Below are 12,777 nucleotides of genomic sequence, written 5' to 3' on the forward strand. Positions count from 1 at the left end.
CCACTGCCTCAAATTTGGTGCTTGTTCAGCTGAACCCCCCCCCCCCCCTCTAAAATAGTATTTTAATGGCGAACGTTTAGTTAAAAGTTTGAGTTTACCAGTCAAAGTACATTGGGAAATCGCTGGAGTTTTTTTATGAGAACAAAGTTAGAGGGGATTTTTTATTTTTTCATTTTTTTTTGTTTGTTTTGTATTTTTCTTTGGTTCACTAAGCTTTCTCCTTAGTTAAGATGTAAAAATTTAAACTGCACTTTATTTATAGAAGCGTGATCAACTTCTGGATTCAAGATTTTCAGGCTTGTGATTAGTGTATCTATTTATAAATTTATTTATTCATTTATTTATTTATTCATTTATTTGTTAGGCCACCTTGTAAAGGATTATGTTGAGTGGGATAAATGCAATTTCTTATCCCCAAATCATAAAATTCACTGATTTATTAAAAAAAAATTATGGCTTAAAATTCTTTTCCTCTACTCAATAGCTTTCAATGCCCCTGACATCTCATTTAAGCGTTTGCTAAATATGTAAATATTAATTCAGAAAAGTGAGTGGAGCGTGCCCTTATGTTGATATCAAGAAGAAATGAAGTGAGTAGGAACATGGCCAGAATTAGAAAATAAAAACATTTTTTGCGGCTATGGGGACTCGAACCCATGACCTCATTGTTACAGTACCTCCGCCTGGCCATGAGAGGGACGCTCTACAATTTTAAAAATAAAGAAATGACCTATTGCATCTAAGCAGTACTATAGACAGCATGCGCTTGGCTAAGAAGCTCATAACATTGCCATCTGGAAGTATAACGGACCAACACACAACAAAACTGTGTGTTTCCATGAACATTTATAGTCGGGTTAATACGGTTCAGTGAGTATTACTCATAAATGCGGATGGCAAAAAAACAATAACAAAGACCTGAGTGACGTCATCTTCGAACTATCTATACCATAAAATTATACTTTATACATACATATATATATATACTTTATAAAGATATTATATCAAATCACGGATATGATTTTACATATCGGTGCAGGTGGCAAAAGACTTAAACGAGTGAGTAGAGCATCCTTGTCATTGAAGTTTATGTCCTGTTTGGTTTTTTTTTTACATATTTATTTGCTTGGATTTTTTAAATTTCAATATCTATAACGATTCATGTTCATAATATGTAACCTGCAGTCACAATCTGGTATGAGTTTGGAGTGAGCAAACCAATCAAATTGCCCAAAATAACATTTCTAGTCAGTGTGGAAAGGGTTGCCCAATTTTACTGGTTTACCGTTTATTATTTTAAAATATTGTTTTTATTTTATTACTATTGTTATTTTTACTATTATTATTATTACTATTATTATTATTATTATTATTATTATTATTATTATTATTATTATTATTATTATTATTATTATTATATTATTATTATTGTTATTATTATTATTATTGTTATTATTATTATTATTATTATTATTATTATATTATTATTATTATTATTATTATTATTATTATTATTATTATTATTATTATTATTATTATTATTATTATTATTATTATTATTATTATTATTATTATTATTATTATTATTATTATTATTATTATTATTATTATTATTATTATTATTATTATTATTATTATATTATTATTATTATTATATTATTATTATTATTATTATTATTATTATTATTATTATTATTATTATTATTATTATTATTATTATTATTATTATTATTATTATTATTATTATTATTTATTATTATTATTATTATTATTATTTATTATTTTTATTATTTATTATTATTATTGTTATTATTATTATTATTATTATTATTATTGTCATTATTATTATTATTATGATGATTATATTATTATTATTATTATTATTATTATTATTATTATTATTATTATTATTATTATTATTATTATTATTATTATTATTCAAGTTTAGGAAATTGCATTGGTTCATCCGAAAGGTTAAAGGTTTTCAATTTGATATTTTTAGCGTTTGATTCAATTTGGCATGTTACCAGATTGGTTTAGTGGGATACATATATTTTTGTTTTAAAAAATAGTTATAATTACAGTCAGTCACGTCTCTCAAATCCGAACAGCTCCAGACTCAGCATTCTGCCCGAATGGCCGAGACATCCACATCCGGATAGTGGAATCTGTCCCTAACGTGGCATACACTTTATGCAGTTTTGGCCTTTGACTGTGGCATGTAATTTTTTATCATTGCGGCAAACAACAATCGGACAATACCGCTTTAACTTACTCAATCCTAGAGATTTTTGCATGCTACTTTTCAGAATTGGAAAAAATGTATTAAAAATTAGCATGTACCTACATAGATAGTTTTATTCAATTACCATTAACATTTAAAAACTAAAAAAACATTAGCTTTGATAGTACGCCTATAATTTGTTTCAGAAAAATGTAATAAATAGGCATGGGGGAAAAGTAACCCGGGTAAACAACGGATATAGTCGGAGTGAGGGTTGAGTGAGTTAATCATTTGCTAATGTGTGGTTTATTAGAACAGTTTTTATTTATATGTGTTTTTAAAATTATTTTGGTGGGTTTTTTAAAAAATACTTGTGTTTACTGGAGGGTTCTTGAAAAAAGGGGTGATGTTTGTTTGGATTTATTTGCTGTTTTTTTCATTACATAAAACCTTAATTTTACCTTAATTGTGGCTGTGTTGTCTTGTGGTATGACACTCACTTTCGGATCGGGAGGGGTTCTGGGTTCGAGCCTTGCTTGGCGCATAGTTGAGTCCTTGGAAAAGGCTCTTTACTCACATTCTCTCACCGTACTCAGGTGTAAAATGAGTACCTGATTGTTAACAGCGTTGTCCCTGTCGGAAAAAATTGTAATATCGCCTAACAGGTGTCATGTCTCGTACTACATATTACATGTTGCTGTTGGTTAGAGACCCTTTGTAAAGCTGTTTGAGCACGTTTAGTGGATAGTGCGTATATAAAAGCTCAAGTTTGCTTTTTAATTGTAAACAACAGCCTTTGTATGCCCAATGTCATCAACACCAAGTGATGGGGTTGGTTTGGCAGTGCCTATTGGATTGTGTACACTGAGCCCAGTCACTTCGACACTTGTTGATTATTGCACACACAAACACACAGACACACACACTCACACACAGACACACACACACACACACACACACTGTATCGCCACAATGACTTTATTTGAAGTAAATCGGGTGATTTTTTATGAAGTTATGGTCAGATGTATGGGAAAGGTATCCAGCAAAACTTGACTATCTGTAAAAAATATTCAGAAGTGAAATTAAGCTTTGATATTTCCCGAAGATGTAGAAAAAGGGTTGATTTAATCATTTATGACAAGAACTCATTTTGGATTAAAATTGACCTTCTAACTAAACTTGGCAATATCTCAGTTCAAACCTTTTCACCATCTGACTGATGATGTCATTCACTGCAACATATTTGGATGTGACAAAGCGTTTTAATCATATTATACTGGGTGGGGATCCTGACCTCCCATAGTGGGCAGGGAGGTACATGCTGTGTCTTCTATCCCCCCATACCCATTTTCCAAGTGTTTCCTGACGTTGTCTTGGAATGAGATTACTTAGTTTTGTCCTGATCCTTGCCGGAGTTCCTTGGCTGGGAGGGAAACAGTCGAATGTATAGTTATAGTTTTGGGAGATGATATTTTTTTCCTTGTAAATCATCTCTCTGTTATGCATTCTATTGTGTTTTTTTTATATTATATATGATTTGTGAACATTTGAGTGTATTCCTCTTAGTAGGGGCCTGTGCTTGTGTCTGGATGAGAAGTTAGTTGATCTCAAACTAAGTACACTGTTCCCTTTTGAACCAATTCCCCATTGTCTGCCCTATTCTTGGATGCTTTAATTGTAATTCTAGAACTTTTTACAATCCCATTTTCTTTCTTTTTACTGGCGCTGATATACCTTAATGTGTTGCAAGCGCCGCAAAACCCTAAAAACAAACAAACATAATCAGATTATACTTTGATTGAATTGAGGAAGAATAGGTGGACAGACGATATCGGTCAGTTTGATGTTCGGATTATAGAGTCATAAATCAGAAAACGGTAAGGGCTGCCTGAAGCCGATGATCGTAAAATACTAACGAAAGAGTGAAAATGGAAAGGCTTCGTATGGGAACAAAACAGACAATGGACGTTTCGGATACAAACCCTTCGTCAGCACAACAATATACAAATAAACGTGGAAAAAAAAAATTAAAATATAATGAAAAATAACTTGTATCGTCTGTACTCAATGGTGGTTGCAGTATGAATGCAGAGTCATAAATCCTCTACATTGTAATACTTATTCCCAAAATAAGTGTTCAGATCCGGAAACAATAATAACTGGATTATGAATTACCAATAAAGAAGAAAAAATCCGTTCCCAGGCGTCTTGTCCGGATAATGGAGGCATCTGAATTGTGGATGAATCCGGATTAGAGAGACGCGACTGTATTTGCTTTCTTTTTGCTTTATAGCATAATTTTACTATATAATTGAACAAGATATTTTCTCCATTTTTGTTTACATTTATATTGCATCGTCTCTAAATGTTAGCTTGCCACCAATTATAAAACTCTCTCTCTCTCTCTCTCTCTCTCTCTCTCTCTCTCTCTCTCTCTCTCTCTCTCTCTCTCTCTCTCTCTCTCTCTCCTCTCTCTCTCTCTCTCTCTCTTTCTTCTCTTCTTCTCTCTCTCTTCTCTCTCTCTCTCTTCTTCCTTCTCTCTCTCTCTTTCTCTCTCTTCTCTCTCTTTCTCTCTCTCTCTCTCTCTTCTCTCTCTTCTCTCTCTCCTCTCTCTCTCTCTCTCTCTCTCTCTCTCTCTCTCTCTCTCTCTCTCTCTCTCTCTCTCTCTCTCTCTCTCTCTCAAATGCTTGAATTTTAAAATGCCTTATTTTCCAAGCCTTTTAATTCCTTTCCAATAAACCGATCTTTGTTTTGTTCAAAAGATTGTATTGAAATTATAGGGAATTAATTACTCCAATTGATATCAGAGAGAAATACCCAGCTTATTTGTTAGTATTTGTTTATTTTACATGGGAGGGAAAGACACTCTTGAAACAGACCTCACCCTGGATATCGTGTTAAAAATGTTGGGGTTTTATATTTTTGTGTAGTGACTTTAGTCTTGATCTGCCATTCTATTCAGAAAAGGAAGTTCAGGTGGGCACTGAACTCAAATATTTTTTTTTTAAATTGAGCTTTTATATAGCGCACTAACTTATATATCCACTAACATGCTCAAAGTGCTTTACAAGGGGCCAGGTACTAATGTTACACCTGAGTGTGGTGAGAGAATGTGAGTAAAGAGCCTTTTCCAAGGACTCAACTATGTACCGAGCGAGGCTCGAACCCAGGACCATCCAATCCGAAAGCGAGTGTCGTACCACTTGACCACATAAGAGGGTACCAGTAGGCTTGCCATAGCAAGTAACTCAGTTGAATCGACAAGTTTTCAGAGAATGAAAAATCCCTGAGAGAAGCGTGCTTCCTCTATTTGCATCTGCTGCTCCTTCCCCCCCACACACACACACATGCATACATGCTCCCACCCCAACAATTCAATCCCAAGAAATGTCTTGTTCTGTTTGACCCGTCAATGATGAGAATGAATTTCATTTAATTTGGAATTGTCTGTGTTTGATTTCTACTACAAAGTGTTGAACTAAAATGAAAATAACGGCTGAAAATTTTTTGTTTAAGACAAAGAAAATTTAAAAACAAAACGGTGTGCGTTTTTAAAAAATGAAATTTAATTACCTATTTTGGGCAGTTTTAAATCTTTCTGTATATTCATTATAGTATAAAAAATAGCATTTTTGGTGAAAAAAAAAATACATAATCTGTGTTGATACTCATTTTGCATCCTGATTCCAGTGGTCTGGTATAAAAAAGTATAAAATATTGTGGCAAATTTTCCACAAAAACTAATGAAGGAATGACCTCCATATTCTTCCATCTTATTAACGTTGTAGCTTTTTGTGTGACCATAGAGAGATTTTACAGCTTTAGCTTATGGAATTAATTATTAGAATATTACGAAGTTGTAAAAAGTTGCGAATCAAAATTTTCGGGCAAATTGATGTTTTTAAAATGTATAATTTGGATTACAAGTTAAAATACACACACTGTATCAAAACAATCTCTCTTTGGTAACATAAATACACACACTGTATCAAAACAATCTCTCTTTGGTAACATAAATACACACACTGTATCAAAACAATCTCTCTTTGGTAACATAAATACACACACTGTATCAAAACACTGTATCAAAACAATCTCTCTTTGGTAACATAAATACACACACTGTATCAAAACAATCTCTCTTTGGTAACATGATACGTTATATCTGTGATAACTGTGGAAAGTTTCAGACAATTTCATGGAATGGATTCTGAGAAATATTTGGCACAGTATCCCATACCCCTAGAACAATGACATTTTGAGAAAATAGCAAAATAATTTTCTGTTTTTCACATTTTTCTGACCACCAGTATTCCCTTTACTATGTTTTCTGTGCCTTTACAGCATATTTTGAAGAGTTCCACTTTGACGAAATTATTTCTTAGATAATAAAATATCGTTTTCCACCAAAATCTCAAAATCAATTTTTTAGCTCTTTGAGTGCGGAGGTTATATTCGCATTTCCGTCACAAAATGGCTGATACCTGATTGACGCAGCATGAGAATGACAAGATAAGACAAAGCAAAATTCGAATTCGGTGCAAAATCTCAATTAAAATACCCCCCTAGGTCCAATTGAATGTTCTGATGAAAGAAATGATACCATTGGTTCAATTTATAGTACTTTTGTAGAAAGTTGGATTAGATTACATTATTGTTTTTGTCTTTCAAGACTGGCTGCACTGTGTGGCCAATGACGCTGAATGAGTTAAAGGATTTTCCTAATAATTAGACCCACGCCATCCCTTAACACAGCAGTTCTTTAAGTAAAAACTGATTGAAAGACGATGGCTGAAAGTAACGAATATTTATTGTATTCGGTATTTAATGAACACTGGCAATGAAAGATGCTTAGTTTGGAATAATGCCCAAAATGCAGTGTGAAATGAATTGACAAATGCCAGCAATGAAAAATAAATAAATAAATGAATAAATGAAATTCCCTTTATTCATCCCAACTGGGATATTTGTCTCTAGGGTCTATTCCAAGGGAACACTGGAATAACCCAGGCATCATCGCAGTGCAGCGCTGCATTTTGAGCTAGGGCAAAGTGGCTTGCTCAAGGCTACAGGCGGGTGATCGAACTCCGTACATTCAGGGTACGAAGCAAAGACTGTACCAGTGAGCCATGCTGGACCCCAAGGCAGTATGGTGGATGGGCAGTTTACTTGTGTACTTCTTATATTTAGCACATTATTTTGTGCGGCTACGTGGTCTTGTGGTATGACACTCGCTTTCGGAACGGAAGGTCCTGGGTTCGAGCCTCGCGCTCGGTGCATAGTTGAGTCCTTGGAAAAGGCTCTTTACTCACATTCTCTCACCGTACTCAGGTGTAAAATGAGTACCTCGCCGTTAACAGCATTGTCTTTGTCCGAAAAATTGTAATATCGCCTAACAGGCGTTATGTCACGTCCTACATATTAAATGTTGCTGTTGACCAGTGAAAACCTTGTAAAGTGCTTTGAGCACGTTTAGTGGATATTGCGCTATATAAAAAAGCTCAATTTTTATATTTTTATTTTTTTTTAGAAGAGAAAAAAAAAATAATTAATGCAATGACACATGTGATGCATGATGTATATCTACATTTATTTGTCATTTTGTTGCAGAGCATGTAACAGAGCAGTTGCTGTACGTGATGTTTTGGGGTGTGGCTTCTGGCTTGTCAATGGCTTCTATCCTCATGTTTGGCACAGCTTTCGTAGATCAGCCGCAGCTAGCGGAGTCCAAATTCAAGACAGAATAGCTATATGGTCAGGACGGCGTCTTCATCGTGTGAACATCGAAATCAAACTTATTGATTGATTGGTGTAAACCTTCAGGGATCTATCATTATCGGCTGATTTTGGACCTGCTGGGTGGGGTTCCTGACCTCCCATAGCGGACAGGGAGGTCACTTACTATGTCTTCTATACCCCTATATCTGTTTCCCAAGTTGCTTTTTGTCACTGTCTTGGAACGAGATTACATGGTTTTGTCCTTTCACTTGTTGGAGTCCTTGGCTGAGAGGGAAACAGTCAATTGTGTAGTTGAAATTTTGGGAGATGATAATAATTTTTCCTTGTAAATCTTCTCTCTATTATGTACTGTAATTTTGTTAACATTTTTGAACATATGATGTGTAAACATTTGAGTTATTTATTGAGAACCTGTGCTTATGTCAGGATGAAACTTTTAAGTGATCTCAAACTATTCACAATGATACCTAGTGTGCTCTTGGAATCTACATCTGTTCCCTATTTGTACCTTTCCTCTTCATCTTATTTTTTCTTTTGTGCACTAATTGTAATTCTGAATATTTTGACTATCCCATTTTCTTCTTTTTTACTGGCGCTGAAATGACCTAAATCTGTCGCAAATGCCGTTAAACTTTTAAAACTTGGCAAGGTGCTCTGTAGTAGCATTTGTGGCTTGCCATCTCACAAGGGTATCGTGTCAGGATAAACTAGGTACTGGGAATTGAATCTATGGCCACAAATATGAATCTTGGGTTTTATTCTCTTCGTTATATGGTGGGGAATGAATATACAATTCTTACATTGCAAAAAATTCCAAAATTAGTAAATGTCTCGTCGCTTTGATTCTTAATTCACTTTTCGTGGTTTGATTCATCCTGACGTAATACTGTTAGGATATGGTGGGTCACATTTCATATTATGCTCTGTTGTTTTAATAATAATAATGATGATACTAAGACTAATAGTGATATTATTAATGGTGATGGAGAAAATATTTTGAATACTGTTGTACTATTGTTATTATTATTGTTATTATTATTATTATTATTATTATTATTATTATTATTATTATTATTATTATTATTATTATCATTATTATTATTATTATCATTATTATTATTATTAGTAGTAGTAGTAGTAGTAGTAGTAGTATCATTAATTTTATTATTATTGTTATTGTTTTAGTTATCGTTTCCAATTTTTTCAAATTAGGTTTATTTTTTAAAAACAAGTTACTTAATTTCAAACGCGTGATTCACTATTTCCACTTGATTTTTATTTCTATTTTTTGAGCCGTGATCAAGGACATCTGGAGTCTCGTCAGTCATTACTGCTGGGTGGGGTCTTTGACCTCCCATGGTGGGCAGGAGGTCTTCTATCCCCTATATCTGTTTTCTGAGTTGCTTTCTGTCTTTGTCTTGGAATGGGATTACTTTTTTTTTTTTGCCTGGGCCTGGTCGGAGTCCTTGGCTGGGAGGGAAACAGTCAAGTGTATAATCATAGTTGTGTATACGGGGTAAGGATTATTAATATTATTATAATGTTGTTTTTTTTTAATTTCTTGTAAATCATCCCCCTGTTATGCACTGTATTATTTTTTGTTCTACATACATACATATGATTTGAAGACATTTGAGTGTATTCCTCTTTGTGCTTGTGTCAGGATGAGACATATAGGTGATCTCAAACTAAGTACACTGATAGTGTGCTTTTGGAATCTACATCCGTTCCCTTTTTGAACCAATTCCCCTTTGTATTACTTTCCTTATGTGCTTTTAAATCTAAATTTAAATCTAAATTTATTTTTTTTGACGACTCCATTTTCTTCCTTTTTATTGGTGTTGAAATGACCTAAATGTGTTGCAAGTTCCGTAAAACCCTGAAAAAATACACCCAACACAACACGTGTACCTACCGTGCTATGCAGCCATTCTGTCTGTGTTTTGTGCCACCATGATCTTATACCACAATAGAAATGAGACGAGTAAAATAACCTGCCTGGGTGGGGATCCTGACCTCCCATCGCGGGCAGGGAGGTACATATTATGTCTTCTATCCCCTATGTCTGTTTTCCAATCCAGCATGCTTTCTGTCTTTGTCTTGGAATGAGATTACTTGGTTTTGTCCTGGCCCTGGCCAGATACCTTGGCTGGGAGGGAAACAGTCAAATGTATAGTTAGTTTTGGGAGATTATATTTTTTTCCTTGTAAATCTCTCTGTTATGTACTCTATTATGTTTTATTTATGTATTATATATGATTTGTTAACATTTGAGTGTATTCCTCTTAGTGGGGACCTGTGCTGGTGTCTGGAGACTTTTAGGTGATCTCAAACTAAGTACTTTGATAGTGTGCTCTTGGAATCTACATCTGTTTCCTATTTGAACCAATTCCCCTATGTCTTACTTTCTCTTGGATGCTTCAATTGTAATTCTAGAACTTTTTACTATCCCATTTTCTTCCTTTTTTACTGGCGCTGATATAACCTAAATGTGTTGCAAGCGCCGTAAAACCCTTAAAAACAAACATAACCTGCAAACTTTGAATTCGAATTTGTGGCCAAACCCAAGTATTCACCATCAATCCTTAAACAACATTTGAAAGTGATAATTCATATTATGAAGAATCGTACTTTTGAGATTGATGTTTTTTGGGTTTTTTTGTTTTTTTTCCAATCACCCAAAAAAACCCAAAAAAAACCCAGATTTTTTGGTGTTTTTGTTTTTCTCTCTGTGTCTGTCTAACTTTGTAATCATTATCATTTATTTTTTTTAATAAAGTTTTTGTCCATGCCAAGCGCTATGGCCACTTTCTGCATGAAAATCAGTTCACCTTGTGTGAGCTGATCCTTACTAAGCAATACATTGTTAATATCATCAAAGTGAAAAACATTTTAAAATATTTTTTTTCATTGTGGTGGATGTTTTGAATTAATCACATTTTTCGCTGATATGCATTCCACTGATTGTGATCACTTGCCAGATTTTAATATTCAGTCGGTCTTTGAGTTGTTTTTTGTTTTTGTTTTTTAATTGTTTTTTTTTTAAAGAAAATAAATTGATTTTAAACTAGAGTCAGGGACTCGAGTGGTGACTGTAAATTATGAAAAGTTTCAATAAGATAAATCTGCTATAAAATTGGCAAGGTCCATCTCATCGGAGTCAAAGTTTACCCAGATTTCTATATGGTTAAATCAACCGACAGTGACAATTACCAGCTATTCACCGAACGGGAATTGTGGTTACTCATATTTCTGTATCATTAAACAATGATAAATAGTGAATTGTAAGCTTCAATTGATTAGACGAAGACAGATACTGTGAACATATTGGGTTTCCCCTTTATCAACAAAACAGGATGAATGAAACACTACAGACAAATAAGATTATGTGATTGTGATAATGGCATTGTTAAGGTGAATCTCATTCGTCTGTAGTGTTTTATTCATCTTGTTTTGTTAATAAAGGGGAAACCTGAAACGTCCACAGTATCTGTCTTCGTCTAATAATTCAATATTTATCATTAGTTTTTCCTTCGAGCTTCAAGCAGCAACATTTTCATGTATTGTTAAAAACAACGGTAACAATTACCGACTATCCATTGAATGAGATGCTAGTCCATGTCAAAAGTACTTTCCACCAGATATAATCTAGACCCAGCTGCTACCCAACTACTATTTGGTGAACTCGGGGTCAGAAGAAAAAAAAATGATAAGACAATACAGATTTGAACCTAGTCTTCTTACTACATGTAAGAGAAGAGAACTTTTAAAATGAACAAAAATAAATATGAAAAAAAAAAGAACAAAATATCAAAGACTGAATTTTTCGGGCTCAAAACCCATCTTCAGCCATTATCAGAAACTACAAAAACATTACTACATAACCCTAAAATCCAAAGAGCTCACCGATGGTATTCAGCATCATCCAACATTGTGACCATGTTAAGACATTGTATGACCGTATTGATAATTTACATAAACACTGGTCACATTTCACATTTACGATTCATTTTTTATCCCTGCATTTTGTAGTTTTGTTTTGCTTTTGTTTTTTCAGAATTCTTCCCCTCTCCCCCTCCCCCCTCTCACCCCTTTTTCAATTTTTATTACCTTTTTTCTAATATGTTCTACCCTGTAAATTTGTTTTCTCACTCTTCATATTACCTAAGAACACAATTCTATTTTACTGGGTGGGGTTCTTTACCTCCCATAGTGGGCAGGGAGGCACTTACTGTGTCTTCTATACCCCTATATCTGTTTTCCAACATGCTTTCTGTCTTTGTCTTGGAATGAGATTACTTGGTTTTGTCCAGGCCCTGGCCGGATACCCTGGCTGAGAGGGAAACATCCAAATGTATAGATAGTTTTGGGAGATGATATTTTTTTTTCTTGTAAATCATCTCCGTTATGCACTGTATTGTTTTGTTTACATATTATATATATAATTTGTAAACATTTGAGTGTATCCCTCGTAGTTGGGACCTGTTCTTGTGTCTGGATGAGACTTTTAGGTGATCTCAAACTAAGTACTTTAACAGTGTAGTGTGCTCTTAGATTCTACTTCTGTTCCTTATTTGACCCGATTCCCCTTTGTCTTACCTTTTCTTGTGTGCTTTAATTGTAATTCTAGAACTTTTTACTATCCCATTATCTTCCTTTTTACTGGCGCTGAAATGACCTAAATGTGTTGCAAGTGCCGTAAAACCCTTAAATACAAACAAGCAAATGTGTTAATCTGAACACAGAACTAAATTAGATTTTTCACATCATGTTTCGACGTTATCATAGCTTTAAGCTATTTTAACCACATCTTC

General features: G+C 33.8%; 1 protein-coding gene across 3 annotated transcripts in view; it reads left to right on the forward strand.

Annotated features, from left to right (window-relative positions):
* Nucleotides 1-11,771, forward strand: part of LOC144976455 (phosphatidylinositol-3-phosphatase SAC1-like) — a 41,500-nt gene extending 29,729 nt beyond the window's left edge. Inside the window, exons 18-19 of one of the 3 annotated variants that reach the window (XR_013646109.1) lie at nt 7,835-8,150; nt 11,451-11,771. Coding sequence is in view for 2 of the 3 variants with exons in the window: in XM_078920746.1 (XP_078776872.1) it covers nt 7,835-7,971 (137 nt within the window). In the remaining variant the exon portion in view is untranslated. Of the gene's footprint in view, nt 1-1,039; nt 1,060-7,834; nt 8,775-11,450 lie in introns of those variants that run through there. The other 2 variants (XM_078920747.1, XM_078920746.1) reach the window with 2 other exon arrangements.
* Nucleotides 11,772-12,777: the final 1,006 nt, after the last annotated feature.

Source organism: Berghia stephanieae, chromosome 7, assembly GCF_034508935.2.
Source record: "Berghia stephanieae isolate SIO BIC M18660-M18661 chromosome 7, UCSD_Bste_1.3, whole genome shotgun sequence".
NCBI lineage: Eukaryota > Metazoa > Mollusca > Gastropoda > Nudibranchia > Aeolidiidae > Berghia > Berghia stephanieae.